Source organism: Copadichromis virginalis, linkage group LG4 (assembly GCF_057382275.1).
Source record: "Copadichromis virginalis isolate Kocher_CV1m ecotype Utaka linkage group LG4, C_Virginalis_male_GT1.1, whole genome shotgun sequence".
In the NCBI taxonomy this organism is placed as follows: Eukaryota; Metazoa; Chordata; class Actinopteri; order Cichliformes; family Cichlidae; genus Copadichromis; species Copadichromis virginalis.
The window spans coordinates 25,648,983-25,675,882 of NC_140621.1; the positions used below are offsets into that span (position 1 = coordinate 25,648,983).

A 26,900-nucleotide genomic window follows, 5' to 3' on the forward strand; every position below is an offset into this window, starting at 1 on the left:
TCATAGTCAAAGAGTTTATTAAATCAGTACATCATAAGAAGTCAATTCAACAGGTAGTTCATATTTTATGAATGCCGTCAAAAAGTTTCAGAGGATGTCCATTATTCAGCACTTTCGCCCTGGAAGAAAGAAGAAATAAAAAAGACTTATTCAACATATATTAAAAACGTTTGTAGAATTTGTCTCATCTCAATTTATATAGCTGGATTGAAATTTACACAGGGCATAAAAATATCTACACTGTCTTCTACTTTCAATCCACAGTAAATTATTAATGTATAGAACTTCTATCAAACAACTCTATTAAACAAAGCGAAATTATCTGTAAAAAAAAAAATAACATGAATTACCTTTCCAGCATCACGGCTCTTGGCTCTCAGTTTGTTGACCTGAGATTCAGCAATGCAGCATGTTCCTGAGCTTCCTCCATCTCATGCTGGACCTTTCTCAGTCTGGACATGTGGGTGTTGGCCTGTTCTTCCTGTACAGTGTGACAATATGTTGTTGTTGTTTTTTTAAATATCTGGTCATATATGCTAAATATATGTCATTTATAAAGTTATGCATTCCATATGTAAAATCACAAAACATTTTACTCACAGCCTCCTCAGCCTGTCTCTTGTAAGCCTTGACTTTGAACTGCAGCTTGTCCACCAGATCCTGAAGTCTGACCACATTCTTCTTGTCCTCCTCAGTCTGCATAGATAACAAACTGTTATTGACAGCTGAGGAAGAAAGAATTTAGGAACTTAAATTCTGCCAGGACCTATGTTAATGTAGGTTAATTACTTGGTTGGTATTATACGTGTATGATTATTCTGATGATATTGGTTATGTTTAAAACTTTACTTTATCAAAGTTCCTCTGCTTCTTGTCAAGGTTGGCAGCCAGAGCATTAGCTCTCTCCACATCAATCATGAGGTCCTCCACCTCACCCTGCAGCCTCTGCTTGGTCTTCTCCAGTGAGGCACACTTGGAGTTCACAGCCTCAATGGATTCCTCAGCCTCCTGCAGGCGCTGGGCAAGCTTTTTCCTGTTGTTAAAAGAATTTTGTTTTGATTAAGTCTGAATTGGTTGGTTTTAAGTCTCAAAACTAATTTAAACAATGACAGTATCATGACTTACTTGGCCTCCTTCAGCTCCTCAGTGCGCTGGATGGCATCAGTCTCATATTTGGATCGCCACTGAGCCACCTCACTGTTGGCCTTGGACATTCCTCGCTGCAGCTCAGCCTTGGCCTCCTGCTCCTCCTCAAACTGCTCTCTGAGCAGGTCACAGTCATGACGTGCTGACTGAACAGCATGAGCCAGAGCATTCTTGGCCTTTTGAACACAATCAATGTCAGGTGGACAACTTTAATGTTTAAATCAATTTTAAAGTCTAATGCTGAGAGGATGAGATATTTAAATGGTAACAACTAGGAACCAAATTAGAGGACAGTCCAGCTGATTTAAAACTTATGTGTTTAAATTAGTAAGTGCTATGATATAAAAGAAGAGAGAAAATATTTCAGACCTTCACTTCCTCCTCAACGTGTCTCTTCAGTTCCTCAATCTGCTGAGTGAAGGCCTGCTTGCCCCTTGTGAGCTGAGAAACAAGAGCTTCTTTCTCCTCAAGCTGGCGACTGAACTCACCTGTAAATAGTTCTTCAGAAGGGGCTTGATCTTGAAGTACAGTTTCAGCCATGGCCAGTTCTTGACATTCATGAAAGAACGGATGTTTTACTGGATGGAGAAGATAGATTCTCTAAAAACCAAACATGAGAGTGTTACTTTTAGTGTCGTAGGATCTTAATATGAGGAAGGAAATATAAAAGAGAATACAATAGAGTTTAGTATGACAATGTTACCTCCTCTCCATCATCTTCACAAACTCTTTCCTCATGACGTATCCTCTGCAGAGAGCCTGAGTCATGGTCACCAGCTCAGCCAGTTTCTCATCTCTCATCTCCTCAAGAGTGCCCAGCAGACCAGCTTTTAAGAACACCTATTTAATCATTGAAAACATAAGTACAAGTGCAAATGTACAGTGTTTTGTGAATGTCTATTAATATAACAAAGTGTACCTTTGTGTGCCCAAACATGTACTGTGTGTGATCCACATCAATGGAGCCAAGCAGCTTCTCTGAAGCTTTCTTGTTGTCAATGAACTGTCCCTCAGGGATGACACTGGCATTCAACACTTTGTATCTTCAAGAGAGAATCAGGTTGTTACTTAGATTTTTCTTCCATCATATTCAAGTTTGTCCTTTACAACAACCATGAATTCATTTTTCCTTTCCAATATTGTAATGTGCTGTCACCTCTGCTTGAAGTCACCATAGAGGATTCTGCTGGGAAAACCCTTTCTGCAGATTCTGATGCCCTCCAGTACACCGTTACACCTCAGCTGGTGGATGACCAGGAAGTTCTCCATAAGACCTGAGAGTCAGAAATGCATAATGTTTCAAATTATTTCTATATTCTTACTGTCATTTTTACAGTTAATATTACTGTGGGGTACCTGGGGTCTTTGACTCATTGGGAATCAGGCAACGGACAAAGTGAGGATGAGTGCTTCTTAAGTTGGTCATCAGCTTGGCCAGATTCTCCTGTAGATCAGCATCATTGGATAATAGGTTAATACTATTTAAAAATGAGCATTTAATTTTTTTAATATATATATAAATCTATACATACTCTAAAAAAAGAGCAGACACAGTCTGGAAGGAACCACCCTTCTTCTTCCCACCTTTCTTGCCACCACTACCAGCAGCCTCTGTTTTCATAAACAGTAAATTTCATTACTGGAATTGAAAAAATATTTTTCACAGTATAATATTAGCCACGCGAGCTTGTGAGCACTTTTGTTTCTTACCTTCAGCTCCAGCATGGGCTGCGTAAAGGAAGCCCAGCAGTTTGTTTGATGACTTTTGGTAGAGCTGAACAACTGAGTCATTCAGTGGGTCCTACCAGCATAGTGAACCAGGGAGAAGTGTGCCTCAGCCTTGCCCTTTCCAGGCTTTGGTTTCTCAAATGCTTTGGTCTTGCCAAGATGCTGATCGTGCAGCTTGTTCTTGAACGTTGTGTCAGAAGCCTTGGGGAACATGCACTCCTCTTCAAGGATGGAGAAGATGCCCATTGGCTGAGAAAATGTCACATGTCATATTAAAATTTCAACAGAGGTAACATATGCACCCATATGTAAATTTCTTCCATAGTAGCTGTTTACCTTCTCAATAAGCTCAATGCAGGCAGCCAAGTCCATACCAAAGTCAATGAACTCCCATTCAATGCCTTCTTTCTTGTACTCCTCTTGCTCCAGGACAAACATGTGATGGTTGAAAAACTGTTGCAGTTTCTCATTGGTGAAGTTGATGCAGAGTTGCTCCAAGCTGTTGAACTGTAACATTACAAACATGTCTAACTTCATGGCAATAGAGTATTTAAAGTTTGAGAAATGTGGTGAAATGTATCAAGTGCTCACATCTAAGATCTCAAATCCAGCGATATCCAGCACTCCAATGAAGAACTGTCTGGGCTGCTTTGTGTCCAGCATCTCATTGATACGAATAACCATCCACAAGAACATTTTCTCATAGATAGATTTGCACAGAGCCGAGACAGCATTGTTGACCTGGCAAACAAGAATTTATAATGATACAAAACCCAGGATACAGCTATAATGTCCAAATCTTTAATATAACATTATTAAAAATTTATTTAAATTACCTGTGGGACGGTCTGACCTTTGGTCACCATCTCATTGCCGACTTTGACTCTTGGGTAGCACAAAGCTTTCAGCATATCAGCTGAGTTCAGGCCCATGAGATATGCAATCTTGTCAGCCACTGAGGAAAAATAGCACAATATCTAATTAATGTACATTTCTTCAAATGTTATTTCCCTCTAATGTCCCAATCCTTTACTATTTTGCCAGTTACCCTCAGTGCCATCAGGTTCAGCCTGCTCTTCACGCTGCTGCTACTTGAATTTCATGTTGCCATGATGCATCACAGCACCAGTCAGCTTGTAGATGTTTATTTTCTCATCAGCAATAAAGCCCAAGATGTCAATTGCAGTCTGAAATTCACACAAATGAAAGAAACAAATATTCTGAAAAAGAAAAGAGATTTATGCCCAAATGCAAGAATGTTCCCTGATTGCACCGTATTTGAATTACTGTGCAGAGGTTTGGGGCAATACTTACAAATGTTCGCTATCATCAATCTTTATATTACAAAAAAGGGCCATAAGGATAACCCATAAAACTGGTTACAGAGATCATACAAATCCACTATTCTTAAAATCAAAAATTCTAAAATTCACAGATCTGGTTCATTTTCTCACAGCACAAATTATATATAAAGCAATAAATAACCTGCTTCCTGACAATATTCTAAAAATGTTTTCTAAAAGGGAACGGGGATACAATTTGAGGGGGGAATTAAATTTAAAACATCCTCGTATCCGTACAACATTAAAAAGTTTTTGCATCTCTGTGTGTGGAGTGAAGCTGTGGAACAGACTAAGTAAAGATATGAAGCAATGTCCAAGCATGGCGCAGTTTAAAAAGCGGTTTAAGGATATGGTTTTTACAGGGTACAGGGAAAAGGTAGAGATTTGATAGGGTGTTCTTGTCTAATATTTTCATGTGTGTGCGCATGCACGGGTTTGTTGGTATGGGTATATATGTATGTGTATATGTATGTATATGTATGTATGTATGTATGTGTATATATATATATGTGTATATGTATATATGTATATGTATATATATGTATATATATATATGTGTATGTGTGTGTATGTATGTGTGTATATATATATATATATATATATATATATATATATATATATATATATATATATATATATATATATTAAATATATATAAAATTGTAGGTTGTGTATCCTTCAGGTGTTAATAGGGTTATTGAAAATGTGTATATGTGCGTATGTGTGTATATACGTAGGTATGGATAGATAGAAACATATATGTGTATATATTAAAAAAAAAAAAAAAAAAAAAAATTACACATAACATATAATGTAATTACAAGGAGGTATTTCTGTAGTCTATTGATACTAGATAGTGGAAAAGGGGTGGGATTAAATAAGCTTATGCTTCTTCCTGCTCCTTTTTGAACATGGACGTTATTTGGAGTTGTGGTTGCTCGTTTTCCTTTTGTTTGCTTTGTTCATTTGTCTCTTTTAATTCTATTTTTTTTTTTTTATACTTTTTCAACATGTTCAAAATAAAGATTCAATCAATCAATCAAACATGAAATGTGATTTCACATCTGTTGCAATGAACTCCTCCACATCATTGATGCTCTTGACAGTGACTTCACCCTGACTGATCATTGGATAGTCATAAGGGTTAGTTGTGATCAGAAGAGCCTCTGTAATAAATAAATAAATTAATTAATTAATTAAAAAATTGTCTCATTATATTTTCTTTAATTCTTGGAACCACTGAATGAAAGGCAGAGTCTTCAGCTATCATGCTACTTTCCTGTGGAACCAGTTTCCAGTATAGATTCAGTAGACGGACCACCTCCAATTGAATATTAAGCTGAAAACTTTTAACGCTTTTATTTAAAACAAAGTTAGGGTTGGATCAGGTGACCCGTGAACATTCTTTTAGTCACACTATGCTCAGAGTGCTGGGAGACTTGCATTAATGTACTGAGTATATATTTTCCACTCAGATTTTCAGGTTCATATAGCATTACATTGACACAGTTTATCACTAGCACGAAGTGTACCCTATGGTAACCAGTAATGAGATTTAAATTTGGAGAAGTCCTTAAATGTCACTGGTATACAGTTGCAGGACATAAACATCTCAGGCATCTGTCATCAAATTCAGCATCAGACTGTCTCTTAATGCCAGACAAGTATTGTATATCTCTACTGGGAACAGACTTTAAGGACGATTGGTCAGCTCAGATAACCAAATACCAGAACAATGTCACAAATAATACTGATGCATTTCTGCAAAATATAAAGATACAGCTTTTTTTATTTGTTTTTTTGTTTTGTTTTTTTGCCTAGTAAGTGATAAATGATTAAAGTAAAGGACCCACGCATGGCTTAATATTTTCCATCTTATCAGCAGATGAAAAGGTATTAAGGTCAAAAGTAAATCCAGGAAAGGTTATCTTATGTTTCCTGAATTTTATAAGTCTTCATAATTTTACAATGAGGAACAGCATTGTATCACAGACTGTAGAAAATTTGTTGTTTTGTTTTTTTTCTTGTTATTGGTGAGCCTCTGCCAGACTTTACTTCTGACAAACACCCCCTCTCTGACATGCTGTTTTTAGACTTAATCATGTTACTGACCTGTTGCTAATTAATCTTTTAAGATTTTTAAGATTTTAGCCTGTGGAATCTTCCTCCAACTATGTTTTGGAAACATGTTGCTGTCATCAGATTTAAATGTTTTTAAATTAATAGTAAAATGTCAGACTTAACATATCAAATCTCTTGAATGTTCCCCATCCCTGGTGGATAAAACTGTACAGTTATCCCCACTTTAAAATACTTTAAAATATTGTAAGACATATAGATTTTTATCCACTTTATCTAATCTTTATAACTAAACTTTTAGAATTTGAAACAGTACACAGAAAATAAAATAATAAAATCAGAAATGTTCACTTTCAGTGCACATGATCACTGGTCAGTAGAGATCCAGTTGATCCAGATCCTGTTCTTGTCCAACTTTTCATTAAGCCAGGCAACACTGCTGTTAAAAAATGAAAACTGCCACTCAATACATTAAAGAGCAATGAAAAGGATTTGGATGTCTAAGTTAATACTTTTGGCAATATAGTCTGCATATATATAAAAAATTCCCCACTCGCCCTGCAAGTGTTTTTATCCTTTCAGCTTGGGTCCTCTACCTGAGGTCTGGAAGCTATCAGTATCTTTGCTGCAATATTGTCTTCTGGTAGTGCAATCGCCTCAGGTCTGACTGCTTTTGCTTTCTTTGCCATCCAACCACACTTCTCTAGTGTGAACATTCCAATATTGTTGCTGTAGATCTTAGTGGTGTGGATCAGCGAGACTATGTCTTGTTCACCCCTGGCATACAGCTTGATGTCATCCATGTAGAGGTGGTGGCTAAAATTTGCTCCATTCTGTACTTGTTCTAGTATAGAAGTCTTTTCAATGATAAGGCTGAGGAGGTTTAGGACTGCAGAACAGTAGTGGGGACTGAGTATCTTCTTAAATCCTGCACTTGATGGTGACTTGCACAATTGGCTTGAAGTTGGCTTCTATTGTTAATATCCACATATTCCTGATGAAGGCTCTTAGGGTTCTGTTGATCTCATATAGTTCTAAGCATTCCAGGATCCAAGTGTGAGGCATTCAGCCATAGGCTTTCTTTTAGTCAATCCTGGCAGTCCACAGGTTGCTCAGTCTGGTCTTACAGTCTCGAATTACTTCTCTATCTACCAGTAGCTAGTGTTTCTGTCCTGGTCTGGGTGAATGCTGTATTTTTCAACAGTGGCGGTGATTCCACCTCTGGGAAGAGTTGTCGCATCATGACAGGCTGCACCTGGGAGTAATTTGGCGGTCAGCTTTTTAAGACCAGCGCTCACAATCACTCTCCGTCAGATGGTCTGCTAACCACCGTTATTGTAGGCCGTCGCAGTTCATGTCTGAGTTTCATAGTGTTGCTCATACTTACTAGTTTTTTCCTTTCTACTCACAGAAGTTCGCCGGACACCATTTTCTAACCTGCAATAATCAAATCTCTGTTCAGTCGCTGTTCTGCTCGGCAGCTTCACTGCTTATACCCCTGCCTGCCTCCCTGCTGGAACTGGAACTGGAACAGTTCGTATCTCCATTCTGGACTCACTCACAGCTCACCCGGACCACTTACCCTTCTAGGCTTTGCTGCCACCTGCAAAAAGTGAGACTGTTCACAATTTGTCTGTTTCACCCTGGATCAGCGTGTGGAACACCCCTTGACACCTGTTTCTTCTGTAACAGTGACTCTGAGCACCCCAGCCCCTTTCCCCAGTCTAGCCTTCACCTTAATCTCATGCCATGAGGTTCCTGTACTAGCAGTTACTGAGTATCGGGTTCTCCGGCTCTTGTACATGCCAGCCTGTGCGCATGATTTCTGGACTCTTTCATAGTTCCTCTAGTGTGTAAGATAAGATAAGATAAGATAACCTTTATTAGTCCCACACGTGGGAAATTTGTTTTGTCACAGCAGGAAGTGGACAGTGCAAAAGTTATGACGCAAAAATTTGAATACAATAAGAATAAATACAGTACACAGCTGTACAGAATAGAATAAAATAATATACTATATACAGTAGAATAAAATAGAATAAAAATATACAATAAGATAAAAATAGAATACGAATGCTATATACAACTGAGTAAAAATACAACGATGCCAGAAAAGATTATTGCACTTAATATTCATCATTCATGGTTTTGTGTGTGTATTCATGGTAACTATCATAGCCTTATTCTAGTTAATCATAGTATTGTTCTAGTTCATGGTTCATCATAGTGTGGTTCTAGTTCACAGTTTATCATAGTAACTCACAAGCTGTTAGTCACAGTAAACTTTACTGTTATTAGTTTATGCATCCCCAAAAGTTGATTCTGTTCATCTGGACATAGCATTTTCAGTGGAAGAAATGTTTTGTCACTAATCCAAGTGACTTCTTCAGTGGATGACTCTCATCATCCACTGGAGCATAAACTGGGTGTCATCAGGACACTACATCATAGAGCAAACACCATCCCCACTGACCCAGCGACCAGGGAAGCAGAAAACATCACATCACGAAGGCCCTGAGTAAATGTGATTATCCCAGCTGGACATTTGTCAAAGCTGAGAAAGAGCCTAAAGAAAGCTCCTAAAGAAAGCTCTAGCCATTCCAGGAGAGAAGGACAGCCCGCTGCCTATGCAAAAACCCTTAGTAATCCTGTATGTGTCAGGAGTATCGAAACAGTGACGCATTTTTTGTAAATACTGGTGGATTTTAAACCCCAAAACAAGTTGTGCCAAAAATTGGTCCACCCCAAAGATCGGGCCCCTGACGCAAACAGAGAAATATAGTGTACGCTGTTAAGTGCCATGAGGATTGCCAGGATTTATACATTGGGGAAACCAAACAACCTCTGGTGAAGCGGATGGCACAACACAGAAGAACCACCTCGCCAGGCCACGACTCTGCAGTCTAGTCACACCTACAGGCCAGTGGACACTCTTTCAATGATGAGGATATACACATCCTGGACAGGGAGGAACGCTGCTTTGAGCGCAGTGTCAAGGAGGCCATTAACGTGAAAAGGGAAAGACCATCTCTGAATCGAGGAGGAGGCCTAAGGGTACGGGTACAGGGTTTGATCAAGGGCTGGGTATCGTCACTGAATATATATTCTGCAGTAGAAATATTCTGCAGTAGATCAAAAACGAAAGAAAACTATTAATCAACATATGAACATTAGCTGATGCTGCTGAAGTGAAGCAGAGCAAAGTTGCAGAGGTTTTATTAGAGACACAGCCAAGCGTTTTGCAATTTTGCATAATTTTAAAAAGTTTACATTTGTTCAGTAGCCTATTGAACGGTAGAAATGAGGCTTTCTTTTCGGAAGTAAGTAAAAGGAAAAAAACAGCGGCTGACAGCGCTGTAAACAACGGTAGACTTGTGCGTAATAAGCAAGCAAATAATGCAGAAAACAGATTTGAAGTATACTGCGAGAGAGAGAGAGAGAGAGAGAGAGAGAGAGAGAGAGAGAGCTCTGCATGAAGTGTGATTTTATCGTGGTAGAAGCAAAACAGCAAAGGTAAGAGGGAATTCATGACGATGTTTATGTGAAGCGTAGTTTGGATCTTCTTTTGCTGCTTGTTCAGTCAATATTGTTTGGAGAGAGATAAAACCTGCAGCTTCAGAATCAACAGAATCTGCATGTACTTGGTGGTTGCAACTTTTCTAGTGACCTCTTCATGATTCCTATTTGCCTGTGGGATCTCCAGGTACTTGGAACTGTGCTCTATGTCTGCAATGTTACCTTCTGGTAGTTCGATCCCCTCAGGTCTGACTACCTTCCCTCTCTTTGTTACCATCTGACTATACTTCTCCAGTCCGAATGACATTCCCTTGTCGATCCGGCCGACGTCCAAGGCATGCCTTCATATTTATCTGTCTCGCTCATGTCTGCGGTCCATCTATGCTGACCAACCTGTGCACTGCCTGGATTGATTACAAGAAGGCCTATGACTCTATGCCACACACCTGGATCCTGGAATACCTAGAACCATACAAGATCAACAGGCCCCTAAGAGCCTTCATCAGGAACTCGATGGGGATGTGGTGTACATGTGGCCAACTTCAAGCCCATGGCACAAGTCAGCATCAAGTGCTGGATCTACCAAGGAGATGCTCTGTCCCCACTGCTGTTCTGCTTAAGCCTGAACCCCCTCAGTGTGATCATTAACAAGACTGGCTACTGACTACAGAATGGAGCAGTTGTCAGCCACCTCCTCCACATGGATGACATCAAGCTGTATGCCAAGAATGAACAAGACATCGATTCACTTATGCACACCACCAGGATATACAGCAATGACATCGGAATGTCATTCAAACTGGAGAAGTGTAGTCGGATGATAAAGAAGGAAGGTAGAACTGAGGGGATTGAACTACCAGAAGGCAACATTGCAGAGATAGAGGACAGTTACAAGTACCTGGGGATCCCACAAGCAAATGGGAACCATGAATAGGAAAGCTGCAACCACCAAGTACCTGCAGAGGGTGAGGCAAATCCTGAGGAGTCAGCTGAACAGTAAGAACAAGATCTGGGCTATCAACACCTACGCCCTGCCTGTGATCAGATACCATGCCAGGATAATAAGCTGGTCAAATGAGGAGATAGAAGCCACTGACATCAAGACCAGGGAGCTCCAGTATCCTGAGGCTGTAGGCTAAGCGGAAGGAAGGAGGCCGGGGACTGGTGAGTGTCAGTACCACAGTACCACATAGCATACAGAAACATCTGTGCCGAGTATGGCATGGAAGTCCTGAGGTCAAAATGGGAGAGGCCCCCAAGGGTGGCAGAGAATGACCGAGCTAAGATCCTGTGGGACTATGTCCGTGGTGGTAGACAAACAGAAGAAGATGGCCGTACTGATAGATGTAGCAATTCCGAATGACAGCAACATAAGGAAGAAGGAACATGTGAAACTTGAGAAATACCAAGGGCATAGAGAAGAGCTTGAGAAGCTGTGGAGGGCAAATGTAACAATGCTCCCAGTGGTAATAGGAGCACTAGGTGCAGTGACTCATAAGCTAGACGAGTGCCTCCAGCAGATCCCAGGAACAGCATCCGAGATCTCTGTCTAGAGTAGCGGAGTCCTAGGAACTACGATACTGCACAGAACCCTCAAACTCCCAGGCCTCTGGTAGAGGACCCAAGCTTGAAGTATATATATATATATATATATATATATATATATATATATATATATATAATAGGGGTGCAACAATACTCGTATCGATATTGAACCATTCGATACAGTGCTTTCGGTTCGGTACGCATGTGTATCGAACAATACAAAATTTGAGATTTACTTTATCAACTTTTCTTCTGACAATGCTGTCTGTGTTGGGCGCTCAGTGGATCTGCGTTTGACTACTCCGCCTAGGCTGCACTGTCGAGTGCAGATCCACTGAGCGCAGCGCAAGCTAGCAAGACAGATTCTAAGCTCGTTGCAACATGGCAACTGCCTCAACGCTGCCCGAAATTGAACCTCCCCCACCCTCATTCAGAGCTGGTGTTTGGAAGTATCTTGGTTTTCATGTGAAGCATGACCCTTATGGTAAGCGTGTCATGGACAAAAGTAAAACAGTATGTCGGATGTGCCACGCAATGCTCAATTGGTGGGAACTAGTGCGTTAGCTTGTTGACGCCGTCCAGCCCCACGCATGGGGCGATCCGCGGTAACTCGTTAACGGAGATTTGCCTCATTATGGCGTTAATGTTATTTTAATGAGATTAACGCTGACAGCACTAGTGGGAACACAACGAATATGACTGCACGTTTACTCCGACATCATCCTAGTGCAAAGACAAGTGGAAGCAGACAAAAACAACAAGCACACATGCTACAAACTTTACCCGAGTCATTTAGACCAGCGGTCCCCAACCCCCGGGCCTCGGACCGGTACCGGTCCGTGAGTTGTTTGGTACCAGGCAGCGAGAGTTGAGGCTCAGGTGTGAAATGTATGGTTTTCAGGGTTTTTATTGGTTTTCAGCATTAGTTTGTTATCGTTTTTATCGTTAACTCGGTTTTCCTGGGTCTTTTCACGTGTGTTATGAATAAATCTTCTTTTTTTCGGTACCGGTACTAGTTTTATTTTGTTGTACTTATCCGCGACACCTTAAAGGCTGGTCCGTGAAAATATTGTCGGGCATAAACCGGTCCGTGGCACAAAAAAGGTTGGGGACCGCTGATTTAGACAGCCGTTAGCACATGTTTCTCCTTATGGGGACCTGATATGTTTATTATGCTGCTGAGAATATAGCCCAGAAAAAACGTATAGTATAGCTTTTATTTTGGAAAGAGCCATTTCTCTGTAATAAACTGTCAAAGTGTGATTCCTGGATCAGATAGATTTATTTTTTTTATTATTTTGTTGTTTCAGCAACATTAAATTTAAAAACTACTTTTGAGTTAAATATATATTTATAATTTTAATAAATGACAAATTAAAAAGGCATGAACATTTTTTTGTATCGAAAAAATATCGAACCATCTGGAACAAAGCATCTGGAACCTTGCTACATACTGCGAAACCAGTTGTGGTGCCAAGGTAGGTAAATTTGTTCTCTCTGCCTTGTGAGCATTCACTGGGCACAGAGTGCAGATCCAGTTTACTCCGCCTTCATTACAGAGAATTAGACATAAAAGTAGTGATGTTTTAGTTTTGTGAAAAACATGGCCAAACACTTTCATGGTTTAAAAAAATATGAAAACACTTTTTTCCCATACTTGTTGAATAGAAACATTATTTTGTGCTGATATTTCAGACCCAAAGAGTTTTTGAAATCTGCATAAAATTGCATTCTAAATTACTTTTTGATTACTTTAAATACTCAGTTTTAAAGTTCTGCTAAAAGTTTAAATAAAAAGATTAGTATTGCTGAACTGCAAAATATTTTGGGTGCAGTATAATAGAATAGCTTTAGTGTTTTTATTTTTCTTTTGTATGAAGTTATACAATATGCAGCAAGAGATTAAAAAAACAGTTTTACTGATTATAAAATAGACTATATAGGATTCATATTGGCAGATATCCAAATTTATGATATCTGTATCGGTATTGGACATAAATAAGTGGTATCGTATCATCTCTAATATATATATATATATATATATATATATATATATACATATATATATATATATATATGTGTGTGTGTGTGTGTGTGTGTGTGTATATATACACATGTATATACTAAATACACACTAAATTATACACTAAATGTATTTTCTTAGGCATCCACATTAAGGGGATTCCAAGAGGATTATGGTGGAGTTAGTTGGGTCGAGTGAAAGAACTCATGCATACATATTGGTTTACTGGCTTTAATTACCGGTTTGCTTTTATAGAAATACAACATCATCAACCTTAAATTACTGCATGTTTAATATGGTCATGAGATGTGCTGTGGGGGAGATATCAGATTTTATTTGGATCCAGTATGACTTATTTGATGACTTGTCAAATTTTTAGTCGAGGTAAGCTGCACAGCATGATTAAAAATAGAAAGGCCTGGGAGGCCTTATGTGTCAGTAAGCATAAACAGATGACGGAGGCTTCTGGAGTACATATAAGGTGGTCCATGGCCCTGTGTGATTGGCTTATTTAATCAGTAATGTGTGGCTTGTGTTATAACCACATTCACATGCCCAGGTTTACTTTGTGACAGACACAGTGATTCGTGTAACAAATTAATTTAGAATGCATTACTCATACTGTAAGTGTTTGAAGAAACCTTTGGGAAATGTTTTGGCATGCATGTTTTAGCTGTGTTTCCTTGCTACAGTAAAAAGACAATTTTATTTATGTACTGCTCATGTTTGCCAGCAGCTCCAAAATGCTTTGCTTCAATGGAGATAGTAGACAGTATGGCATGCTTAACTTTCCACAGTCAGAGCCTTAGTGATTAGTCTTAGCCTTAGTGATTTAGAGAGAATTAAATGTATAAGAAGTTAAATACTTTCGGTTATAACAGTATTACATCAAAGATACAGCTTTATGTTCACTTGCAGTTCCTTGAAATTGAACTTTTAGTAAGTGTACTGTAGATTTCCGTTTGTATTTTTTTTATTGCCTTGCCTTTTTTAACTGAGCTGGATACCATCCCAGAGCAATGCAAGTGTGGGAAAAACTATCCAGACGAAAACATATGATGGCTTTTTGGCATTTGTTGTTAAATGTACCCATTAAAGTTTGGTTACAAGACGCATTTGGACATCTTATTATCAACACACACTAGTCTGTATGAAGAAATATTTTTATAACTGAAAATAGTGTGGAAGTAAGAAGCCAAAATAAGGCATCATCAGCTTAATTTGAGTGTGAATACTATAGAGTCTACAATAAGAACTAACTAAAGACTTGAGGGTCAGGCCTAGGAGCCATAATTGGCCCGACAATTACTCTAATACGGCCGATGGGACGGGTCTGGAAAAAACGAAGGACAGCATAAAGTTTGGACTTTTAACTCTATTTTATAAGTTTTACAATATTCCTAAGGAGGACCTCCTTTATTACCATTCATACTACACCATGGTCATTATATGATAATGTCTGTGTATATATTTACTATGAGCATTCATCACATACAAATAAAATATTTAATTCATACTATGTATTAACACCGAAAGCCTTTTTAATGGCTATGGAAGTAAATGTTGACAAATGTTAACCCAGCTATCTCTAATGCAAAAAGCTTTTGGAAACACTCAGCAAAAGGGCTGTCCTAATTAACCAGGACAATGTCCTAATTCATAATTATTCTGAGGAAGCTACTGTGTCAGACATTGCGTATCGAAATGTGACTTTCATAGAATAGACAGTAAATGATGCTGAATAAATATCATTAAATCATAATTTAAGATTTTATTGAATTAATACATTATCAGCTGTCAGTTCAACAGGTAGTTCATATTTTATGAACACTGTCAAAAGATTCCAAAAGATGTCTCTTATTCAGCCTTTTCACCCTGGAAAAAATGATGGAAAACATAATTATTCAACACATATTAAAAACTCTGGTCCCATGTGGTGTTGCACTATTGTCTACACCTTAAATTAAAGGTCTATATACTAGTAAATTAATACTTTGGGATACTATAAAGAACAAAACCAGTAAACAAAGGTACATTTTGTGTAAAATCAAATTAAATGAATTACCTTTCCAGCATCACGGCTCTTGGCTCTCAGTTTGTTGACCTGAGATTCAGCAATGTCAGCACGCTCCTGAGCTTCCTCCATCTCATGCTGGACCTTTCGCAGTCTGGACATGTGGGTGTTGGCCTGTTCCTCCTGTTCAGTGTTACAGTATGTTGCATTGTTTAAAAAATATCTGATCATACAGCAGGTAAAATAAGCTTTGAACTTGTCACCCATTTTCAAAGTAAATATATTTCTAAAAGTGCTATTGACATGAAATTCTCATGAGATGTTGGTCCCTTTTGCATCTCTCTTTCTTTATGTGTTTGATAATTTCTGCCTGTGTCATTTCTCATGAAGTTGTGCTTCCCATATGTAAAATCAAAAAACTATTTTACTCACAGCGTCCTCAGCCTGTCTCTTGTAAGCCTTGACTTTGAGCTGCAGTTTGTCCACCAGATCCTGAAGTCTCACCACATTCTTCTTGTCCTCCTCAGTCTGTATAGATAAAAAACTGTTACTGCTGGCAAGAGAAGAAAGAGTTTAGGGACTTGAATAAGGTGAATATTTATATAAATGTGTAATCACCTGGTAAGTGAGCTCCTTCACTCTCCTCTCATATTTGCGGACTCCTTTAACAGCATCAGCTCCACGTCTTTGCTCAGCTTCAACTTCAGTTTCTAGTTCACGGACCTTTAATGCCATGTTAAAAATAAATGTTAGAGTAGAGAGAAAAATGAGTTCTTATGAGAGAATCAAAGTGTTACACTTAATAATAGCTGGACTTTATATAGAGTACATACCCTGGACTCCAGTTTCTGGAGCTGCTTCTTGCCACCCTTCAGGGCGAGGTTCTCTGCCTCATCCAGACGGTGCTGCAGGTCCTTGACTGTGACCTCCAGGTTCTTCTTCATCCTCTCCAGGTGAGCACTGGTGTCCTGCTCCTTCTTCAGCTCCTCAGCCATCATGGCAGCCTGAAAGTATGGGTGGTGTTGGCATTATTGATCAAGCATGAACAAGAATTTTGAAAAGAAAAGAAGGCTTGTAAAGTAATAACTTACATCAGTGATAGCCTTTTTGGCCTTCTCCTCAGCATTTCTTGCTTCCTGAACTGCATCATCCACCTCACCCTGAACCTGGACAAAGTCAGCCTCCAGCTTCTTCTTGGTGTTCAAAAGACTGGTGTTCTGAATGAAAGAGAACAGTTTTAATGATGTGATTCTCACTCTCTTATATCTCAAAGTTCTTGTAAAGTAATGAATACCAACCTGAGAGTGAAGCAGTCCAACACGCTCACTAGCATCAACCAACTCCTGCTCAGCTACTTTGCGTCCTCTCTCTGTCTGCTCCAGAGCGGCTCTCAACTCTTCGATTTCAGCTACCATGAGACCATTTCTGCGCTCCACCATGGCGACCTGCTCCTTCATGTCTTCCTGTCCTCTGAGAGCATCATCCAGGTGCAGTTGGGCATCCTGATTAAATAAATAAATAAATAACCATTTTATTTTTTAACAAATCATCTACCAACTCACCTTGAGCTGTCCTTGGACATTCCTCAGTTGTTTCTGGGCCTCAGCAGCCTGTCTATTGGCATGGCTCAGCTGAATCTCCATCTCATTCAGGTCTCCCTCCATCTTCTTCTTGACTCTCAGGGCATCATTCCTGCTCCTGACCTCAGCATCAAGAGTGCTCTGCATGGAGTCAATCACCCTCTGGCTGTTCCTCTTGATCTGCTCCATCTCCTCGTCCTTCTCTGCCAGCTTCCTGTCAATCTCACCTTTCACCTGGTTTAGCTCAAGCTGAATACGAAGGATCTTGGCCTCCTCGTGCTCCAGAGTTCCCTTTAAATGATTTAAACAGCTATGTTAAAAAATCATTTCAACATAAAGTTGATAAAACATGTTTTCCTTTGCTTTCTTTCAAAGTCAATTTCTATAAAATACCTCAGCTTCCTCCAGAGCTGTCTGAATTTCAGACTTCTCAGTCTCAACAGTCTTCTTGGCCTTTTCCAGCTCATGGATGGTCTTTCCTGTTTCACCAATCTGCTCAGTCAGATCTGAGATCTCCTCTACAGCATAAGAATAAAAAATGAATAAGAATAAAACAGCACTTTGAAAGTAATATTTGTTCTTAAATTTCAGACCACACAGCAATTAGAGTTAGATTCAAAATCTCACAGAATCTTCCGAAATACAGTTTTCAAACAGATAACATTTACATGGGTTCTATAAAGTACATTTATAAAGGTCAGAGGATAACCCTCATAAGATATAATTTTATTTATTGACATACGCTGCAGGTTCTTGTTCTCTCTCTTCATGGTCTCAAGATGATCCAGAGCCTCTTCATATGAGTTCTTCATCTTGAACAACTCAGTGCTGAGAGAACGAGCCTCCTTTTGGGCTCCTTCCAGCTCTGCCTGGTTCTCCTCATACTTCTGCTTCCATTCTGCCAGGACCTAGGTTTATATAGGTTAATTAGTTGGTTGTTATTATACCTGTATGTTTATTTTGATGATATGTTATGTTTAAACTTTACTTTATCAAAGTTCCTCTGCTTCTTGTCAAGGTTGGCAGCCAGAGCATTAGCTCTCTCCACATCAATCATGAGGTCCTCCACCTCACCCTGCAGCCTCTGCTTGGTCTTCTCCAGTGAGGCACACTTGGAGTTCACAGCCTCAATGGATTCCTCAGCCTCCTGCAGGCGCTGGGCAAGCTTTTTCCTATCGTTTAAATAATTTTGTAGTTGTTTAATGAAAAAACTGTGAAACCCAATTAGGACAATGAAAGTATCATGACTTACTTGGCCTCCTCCAGCTCCTCAGTTCGCTGGATAGCATCAGTCTCATATTTGGATCGCCACTGAGCCACCTCACTGTTGGCCTTGGACATTCCTCGCTGCAGCTCAGCCTTGGCCTCCTGCTCCTCCTCAAACTGCTCTCTGAGCAGATCACAGTCATGACGTGCTGACTGAACAGCATGAGCAAGAGCATTCTTGGCCTGTTGAATACACAATCAATGTCAGATGGACAACTTTAATGTTTAAGTCAATCTTAAAGTCTAATGCTGAGAGGATGAGATATTTAAATGGTAACAACTAGGAACCAAATTAGAGGACAGCCCAGCTGATTTAAAACTTATGTGTTTAAATTAGTAAGTGCTATGACAAAAAAGAAGACAGGAAATAGTTCAGACCTTCACTTCCTCCTCAACGTGTCTCTTCAGTTCCTCAGTCTGCTGAGTGAAGGCCTGCTTGCCCCTTGTGAGCTGAGAAACAAGAGCTTCTTTCTCCTCAAGCTGCCTAGAATACTCACCTGTAATTAACACACATGTACTAAGCTCAGGTTATTTAATTTCCCCCACTGATTGTTTGTTGCTTTTGGTCACCTATGTGTGAATGTGCAAAACTGATAACGCCACCAAAAGACTGTTTCTTTGTTATACATCACTTACCATTCTCTGTTTGAAGTCTCGCCTTCTGGGCATTAATGTCATTCAGCTGACGAACATTCTCATCATTTTTGGCTTTGAGTTCACTTAGTTGATCCTCAAGAGTCCTGCACATTTTCTCCAAGTTGCCCTGTGAAGATTAGCATATGTTATTTATAAAAGAGATGTACTGCAATTAATTACATATATAAACACATAAATATATAACTGTTGACAATAATTTGAAAATTACTTTAAATTTAGAATAAGTAACTGTAACTAAAATAATTTTGGTTTATTCATGTTAACAGTTCATGAATACCTGCTTTTAAATGCTCAAACAAAATTTGTACTCTACAAAAACCCCACACCTTTGCTTTCGCAACAGCCTCCATGTTGCTGGAGAGGTCATCAATCTCCATCTTGTACTCGCTCTTCTCTTTCTCCAGCTTCTGTTTGACACGCTGGAGGTTGTCGATCTGCTCTCCGAGCTCTGCTACAGTGTCAGCCTGCTTCTTACGGAGAGCTGCTGCAGTAGCTTCATGCTGCAGAGTTGATTCCTCAAGATCACGACGCAGTTTCTGGAACTCAGCCTCTCGCTTCTTGTTCATCTCAATCTGAGCAGCTGTTGCTCCACCAGCTTCCTCGAGCCTCTCACTGATCTCTTCAAGCTCCCTGGAGAGGTCGGCTCTCTGCTTCTCTACCTTAGCCCGAGCTGCCCTCTCAGCCTCAATCTCCTCTTCCAGCTCCTCAATACGAGCCTAGTGCAATGACAATATGAAAAGGACATTACCCATTGAACATGCTTTAAATTCAGTGAATATATTATTGAGTTATAACAGTGTTACCTGCAGTTCTTTGATCTTCTTCTGGAGTTGAGCACCAAGGGTTTGTTCATCCTCAATTTTGCTGAGAAGCTGGCTGATTTCAAAGTCCTTCCTGTAACAGGACAAGAAGAACAAATTCAGTATTATAGATTTGAACATGTAAAGAAAGCTTTGAAGTAAAGAAAGCTTACAATTTCGCTGCTACTCACAGAAACATAGTTAAGAAATGAAGTCATTGAGTGATGACATTATTGTTCGGCATTAGAGATTTGTGGACAAAGTAGGGCATAAACATGTCAGATCTTACAGCACTACATTTAGCTGCAGGTGACTTTTTGTAGTCTACATTTATGGAGTGGACGATCTAACAAACAAACTTTGCTAGTAATAACGGAAAAATGCCCTACTTCTTGATTTTCTCATCAGACTGCTGCTTGTCATTCTCCAGATCCATTATGGATTCCTGGGCCAGTTTCAGATCTCCCTCCAGCTTCCTCTTGGCTCTCTCAAGGTCCATGCGGAGCTTCTTCTCTTGCTCCAGTGAACCCTCAAGCTATAAAGTCATGTCAGTTGATTCAAGTGGTTGGAAAGACAATGATTCAATACTCTTTCCATTAAAAAGCAATATGATTATAATTTTCTTACATCATCAACTTGCTGTTCCAGCTTTGTCTTGGCCTTGGTCAGAGTGTTGACTTTGTCCTCCTCTGCCTGGAGATCATCCAGTGTTTGCTGATGGGCTTCTTGTAAGGCTTTCTTCTCCTTTGTTAACTTGGCAATGGCCTCATCCTGAGATGCCATCTCCTCTGTCAGGTTTTTCACCTAAGAATTGTACAAAGGATGTATTTAAATATAACTTAACAACTATATCTCAGGAAAGAATTAATATATTTTCATTTAGAGTCATTTTTCCTCTCAGATATAGATAAATTGAACCTTGTTTTCTGTGGCATGTTTCTCCTTCTCCACTTTGGCCAAGGTGAGCTCCAAGTCATCAATGTCCTTCTTTAGCTCAGAGCATTCATCCTCCAGCTTCCTCTTCTTGGCAGTCAGCTCAGCATTGATTTCCTCTTCATCCTCCAGTCTCTCACTTGTCTCTTTGAGTTTGGCCTCAAGCTGGATCTTGCTCTTAATGAGCCCCTCACACCTTTCTTCAGCATCAGAGAGATTGTCAACTTCCTATAATACATGGAACAGAAAACAATGTATAATTTAGTGTTGTCATGTCGTGTGTCTTGGCAGTTGCTCATTATTCATTTAAAAAAATCTACACTCTGTTGTGCCACATACACGGTCAGAATCAGCTAACATGCATACAAGAGATTATAGGCATTATATATTTGTTCTTTTGTTTATTACTTACTGCAGACACTTGAAGTTGCAGATCATTCTTCTCCTGCAGCAGGCCGACCATCTTCTCTTCCAGTTCCTTCTTCTTAGCCAGAGCAGCAGCCAGGTCTGTCTTCATCTTATCATAGTTCTCCTTCATGTTCTGCAACTCCTTCTCAGTCTCAGCACTCTTCAGAAGAGGCTTGATCTTGAAGTACAGTTTCAGCCATGGCCAGTTCTTGACATTCATGAAAGAACGGATGTTGTACTGGATGGAGAAGATAGATTCTCTAAAAACCAAACATGAGAGTGTTACTGTTAGTGTCGTAGGATCTTAATATGAGGAAAGCAATACAAAAGAGAATACAATAGAATTTAGTATGACAATGTTACCTCCTCTCCATCATCTTCACAAACTCTTTCCTCATGACGTATCCTCTGCAGAGAGCCTGAGTCATGGTCACCAGCTCAGCCAGTTTCTCATCTCTCATCTCCTCAAGAGTGCCCAGCAGACCAGCTTTGAAGAACACCTATTTTGTTATGGAAAAATAATAAAATAATAACAATAAGTGCTGTGCAAATGGACACTCTATTTACGCTTATTAAAATAATGAGGTGTACCTTTGTGTGCCCAAACTTGTACTGTGTGTGATCCACATTAATGGAGCCAAGCAGCTTCTCTGAAGCTTTCTTGTTGTCAATGAACTGTCCCTCAGGGATGACGCTGGCATTCAACACTTTGTATCTTCAAGAGAGAATCATCATTTTACTCATAGGCATTTCATCTTTTGGTATGATGTTCTTCACAAAAGTGTTTTCAATAAGATAAAATTAATTTGCCACTCTTAAACTCAAATTGACACCTCTGCTTGAAGTCACCATAGAGGATTCTGCTGGGGAAACCCTTTCTGCAGATTCTGATGCCCTCCAGTACACCGTTACACCTCAGCTGGTGGATGACCAGGGCGTTCTCCATAAGACCTGAGAGTCAGAAATGCACAATGTTTCAAAACTTTATTTATGTCACTGTGTAATGTGTTGAGCAGTCAGTAGGACTGTGGGGGTTTTACCTGGGGTCTTTGACTCATTGGGAATCAGGCAACGGACAAAGTGAGGATGAGTGCTTCTTAAGTTGGTCATCAGCTTGGCCAGATTCTCCTGTAGATCAACATCATTAGATAATAGGTTAATAATATTTAAATATGAGTAAAAAATTATTTTTCCTGCAATACAAATCTATACATACTCTGAAAAGAGCAGACACAGTCTGAAAGGAACCACCCTTCTTCTTACCACCTTTTTTGCCACCCCCAGCAGCCTCTGTTTTCATAAATAGTAAATTTCATTATTGGAATTTAATGAATATTTTTCACAGTATACATATTAGTCTACAGTATGCACATTATAGTTATTAGACAGATACATACTATCTGTACTGGACACAGGAGTTTGTGAGCACTTTTGTTTCTTACCATCAGCTCCAGCATGGGCTGCATATAGGAGGGCCAACAGTTTGTTTGAAGACTTCTGGTAGAGCTGCACAACTGAGTCATTCAGCGGGTCCTTGTTCTTGTCCAGCCAGCCAGTGATATTGTAGTCCACTGTACCAGCATAGTGAACCAGAGCGAAGTGTGCCTCAGCCTTGCCCTTTGCAGGCTTTGGCTTCTCAAAACATTTGGTCTTGCCAAGATGCTGATCGTGCAGCTTGTTCTTGAACGTTGTGTCAGAGGCCTTGGGAAACATGCACTCCTCTTCAAGGATGGAGAAGATGCCCATTGGCTGAGAAAATGGCACATGTCATATTAAAATTTCAACAGAGATAACATATGCAACATATGTTACATAATATATTAATATTTTATGGAGGTAGCATGTACATTTCTTCCTGAGCAGCTGTTTACCTTCTCAATAAGCTCAATGCAGGCAGCCAAGTCCATACCAAAGTCAATGAACTCCCATTCAATGCCTTCTTTCTTGTACTCCTCTTGCTCCAGGACAAACATGTGATGGTTGAAAAACTGTTGCAGTTTCTCATTGGTGAAGTTGATGCAGAGTTGCTCCAAGCTGTTGAACTGTAATAGTACAAAGGTATTTAATTTCATAGCAAAAGAGTGTTTTTCTTCAAAAATACTCAAATATTCCTTAGGCGCTTACATCAAAGATCTCAAACCCAGCGATATCCAGCACTCCAATGAAGAACTGTCTGGGCTGCTTTGTGTCCAGCATCTCATTGATACGGATAACCATCCACAAGAACATTTTCTCATATACGGATTTGCACAGAGCCGAGACAGCATTGTTGACCTGGAATAAGAGAATTTTAATTTGTTTTTCTCAAAAATAAATAAATGAATAGATAGATAATAGTATATGTTCATATGTCAAAATGCAAATATTTTAAAACTTTTACTCACTTACCTGTTGGACGGTCTGACCTTTAGTCACCATCTCATTGCCAACTTTAACTCTTGGGTAGCACAGCGCCTTCAGCATGTCAGCTGAGTTCAGACCCATGAGGTAGGCGATTTTATCAGCCACTGATTGATAAATAGAAATTTAATGCTTTTGGTCAACTGGAAAATATTTAGTTAGCCCAAGTTAGACTCTAATCTTCTGTGAATCAACAGATTTAGTAGATTTTTCTCATTTACCCTCAGTGCCATCAGGTTCAGCCTGCTCCTCACGCTGCTTCTGCTTGAATTTCATGTTGCCATGATGCATCACAGCACCAGTCAGCTTGTAGATTCCCACCTTTTCCTCAGCAGTGAAGCCCAAGATGTCAATTGCAGTCTGAATTGCACATAAAAGGTATTAATTAACATTGTGATATTTTTGTCCTCTCTCTCTCTCTCTCTCTCTCTCTCTCTCTCTCTCTATATATATATATATATATATATATATATATATATATATATATATATATATATATATATATATATATATATATATATATATTTGCAGTGAACTGAGTCTTTACATCTGTTGCAATGAACTCCTCCACATCATTAATGCTTTTGACAGTCACTTCACCCTGACTGATCATTGGATAGTCAAAGGGATTTGTGGTGATCAGAAGAGCCTCTGAAAGACCAGAAGAAATGCATAAATAAATGTTATGAAACTAAATTCAGCTTCATGGTACAAATAGCTGTCAGTACCTACCCAGGAGCTCAGGCTTGTGGCCTGTCATCAGCTGATAGAAGATATGGTAGCTCCTCTCAGCAGACAACTGGAAGGTGACACGGGACTTCTCCAGCAGATCTAAGACCAAAAATTCAGTGTCAGACAAAAGCATGCAGATTTCATAACATCAGACAGCAACAGTGAATAAAATGTAAAAAATAAATAAATAAATAAATAAATAAAAAAAATAAAAATAGCTTACAAGTTTCAATATCAGCTGAAGCCAGCTTGCCAGTGGTTGCAAAATGAATTCTGATAAATTTACCCTAAACATATCAGATTTAAATTAACAGTTATTTTGACAGTTTGCTTTAAAACCTGTTATTTTTTTCTGTTCCAACACTTACAAAGCGAGAGGAGTTGTCATTCCTCACAGTCTTGGCATTACCATATGCCTCCAGCAGTGGGTTAGCTGCAATGATTTGATCTTCCAGGGAACCCTAGAAAAATTATGTTACACATTTGTTGGTATATTGTAAAAACTTTACTTACTTTTTCCAAATAAAAGCAGTTATACCTGCATCTTGCCAGGTGTAGGCTCTGCCTTCTTGGATCCAGTCATTGCAATTATTGCGAAGTACTGGATGACACGCTTAGTGTTGACAGTCTTTCCTGCACCAGATTCTCCGCTGGTTAAAGAAAGAGTTGAATTGAGTTTTATTGTGTTTTTTCATATGTGACATTCATTTATTGGTATATTACTTACGTGATGAGGATAGACTGGTTCTCACGATCTGAAAAGAACAAATACTTAAATTAATTGTTAATTTAAAACCACAAATGATCAAATACATATATATATATATATATATATATATATACATACATACATATATACACTTAGTATATCCCCTAAAATAAGACATACCAGTGAGCATGAACTGATAGGCATTATCAGAGATGGAAAAGATGTGGGGTGGAGCCTCAATCCTCTTTTTGCCCCTGTATGCCACGACAACCTGAGCATCATACACAGGAAGCCACTTGTAGGGATTCACGACGACACAGAAGAGGCCGGAATAAGTCTGGAAAGCAGAGTAAGTTCACAAATGTCATTGTGTCCACACTGAACATCTTTATCATTGTAATGAGTTCTCTCCAGTACTGAAAAGTAGAGATCAGAAAACACCATTATTAAATGTTTGTTAAACACTTACATAGATCATCCATGATGCAAAACGCTCTTTGAGGTTAAACAGCACGGCAGGCTCATTGAGGTGGGTCATCATGGCCATGTCCTCAATTTTATCAAACTTTGGGGGATTCATGGGGTGGATGTCATCCTCTTTTACAGTGACTGTCTACATAAAAAAAAAAACAATAAAAAAATTGATAAGTACATTATTTAATATATAACGTTAATCTTATCTGTTTTCCTGAGAAAGTTGAAGGGTTATAATTGTTGAAGTTAGAATCTTTTATGAATATTCACTTACCTTTCCTTTAAGTGTCTCAACAGTGGCTTTACCACCCTCCTTCTTGACAAGTTTGCCCTTGACATACATCTCCTCAGGATCAGTCACAAAGTAAGCCGACTTGGCATCAAATGGAGCAGTCTGGGCCTCAATCCTCTCCCTTTCTGGCTTGCGGAGATAAATGGCCGCATGGCCATACTGCTCCATCTCTGCGTCTGTGCTCATTTTGGCACTTTAGTGGTAACTGACAAAAGGAGAAGGAATATGAATGAGTTGGGACATGTTTAATTGTGATATAGTTTTACATAATTTGGAAATATTTTTTAATGAACATTATTATAACCATTTGGGAGTTGTGTTATTTAACACACATCTCACCTCACTTTATCCCGACTGAGTGGCTCTGATCTGTTGTTATCTGAAGATGCATTTAAAGGTAAATATAGATGGAAGAAAACACAAAGTCAACATATTTGTACTGCTATCACCTACAGCAGTCACATCACACAGAATTTTAGTTAAGCAGTCTTGCTTGGTTGCATAATTTTTTACGGTTTTCAAACATTCAGTAATCCATACACAACATTTCAACTGTTTCATTTCAACTCTTAATCAAAGATTTAATCTATTTGATCAGTAAATCAGTAGCATTTGATATTTCCTTTCCTTTACCAGTGCTAAACTGAAAAAATGGAAGAAAGGGTACGATAAATTTGAGTAAAAGTTAATTCAGTTTAATAAACAAACAAGCACTGACCTGTTGAGGATGCCTTTCAGTTCTCCGACGAGACTGAAGTAGTTGCTTTTATACAGGCTTAAACAGCTTGGTCAGCAGCAGTCTGCCTCTCGATTTGGTCAAGCATCCTTGTCATTTAAGACCCCTCTTGTGACATATTATGTTTACTCAGCTTTTTGTGTACCAGATTTTATCTTGCTTAAATGAGAAAATAGTTCCAATACAGGAAAAGGAAAACTAAATATAAATTAATCAGTCAAGCCGGAAAATAATTTTATAGAAGTATAGTAAGATTGAAAATACAAATAAATAAATAAATAAATAGGCAAATAAAGCAGCTTCAAGTTCCTTTATTGCATGGGACATTGTATGTTCTATGTCATCCTTGTTGAATGATACAAAACGATCAAATTAAAGCCATTTTGAAAACGTAAATAATCTATTACAGGAGTTGTTGCTTTGACTTCCCTTTTTAAACCCATTACCTCTTTCCATTTGGAAAGATGTACTGAAATGTCATTGGTATTGAGTGTCATAGCTTGTCCACATTTCAGATAT

The 26,900-nt window shown here is 39.0% G+C and overlaps 1 protein-coding gene and 1 pseudogene across 3 annotated transcripts; both read right to left on the reverse strand.

Annotated features, from left to right (window-relative positions):
• On the reverse strand, positions 1 to 26,385 carry LOC146711599 (myosin heavy chain, fast skeletal muscle-like). 2 transcript variants are annotated; one of them, XM_085454490.1, is made up of 41 exons: positions 26,364 to 26,385; positions 25,985 to 26,024; positions 25,628 to 25,850; positions 25,349 to 25,492; positions 25,060 to 25,216; positions 24,898 to 24,925; positions 24,709 to 24,820; positions 24,539 to 24,631; positions 24,394 to 24,457; positions 24,171 to 24,269; positions 23,986 to 24,089; positions 23,660 to 23,798; positions 23,427 to 23,545; positions 23,163 to 23,312; positions 22,910 to 23,080; positions 22,481 to 22,787; positions 22,255 to 22,328; positions 22,079 to 22,166; positions 21,872 to 21,989; positions 21,630 to 21,753; positions 21,402 to 21,538; positions 21,043 to 21,298; positions 20,616 to 20,858; positions 20,325 to 20,501; positions 20,087 to 20,232; positions 19,701 to 19,791; positions 19,224 to 19,613; positions 18,877 to 19,003; positions 18,619 to 18,737; positions 18,227 to 18,423; positions 17,963 to 18,146; positions 17,717 to 17,882; positions 17,368 to 17,492; positions 16,957 to 17,265; positions 16,693 to 16,896; positions 16,486 to 16,611; positions 16,228 to 16,398; positions 16,013 to 16,117; positions 601 to 696; positions 351 to 481; positions 1 to 119 (listed from the first exon to the last, which is right to left on the reverse strand). In XM_085454490.1, the coding sequence occupies exons 3-40, from the start codon at positions 25,829 to 25,831 to the stop codon at positions 377 to 379; spliced, it is 5,769 nt and encodes a 1,922-aa protein (XP_085310616.1). In that variant the 5' UTR covers positions 25,832 to 25,850; positions 25,985 to 26,024; positions 26,364 to 26,385; the 3' UTR covers positions 1 to 119; positions 351 to 376. The 2 variants fall into 2 exon arrangements, with proteins under 2 accessions (XP_085310616.1, XP_085310615.1); XM_085454489.1 differs by lacking the exons at positions 1 to 119; positions 351 to 481; positions 601 to 696 and adding exons at positions 15,137 to 15,255; positions 15,446 to 15,577; positions 15,827 to 15,922.
• Positions 838 to 3,408, reverse strand: LOC146711600 (myosin heavy chain, fast skeletal muscle-like; annotated as a pseudogene). The gene is made up of 10 exons (XR_014920248.1): positions 3,211 to 3,408; positions 2,857 to 3,123; positions 2,675 to 2,757; positions 2,503 to 2,590; positions 2,303 to 2,420; positions 2,066 to 2,189; positions 1,850 to 1,986; positions 1,635 to 1,746; positions 1,126 to 1,322; positions 838 to 1,033 (listed from the first exon to the last, which is right to left on the reverse strand). The product of XR_014920248.1 is annotated as a myosin heavy chain, fast skeletal muscle-like (transcript).
• Positions 26,386 to 26,900: the final 515 nt, after the last annotated feature.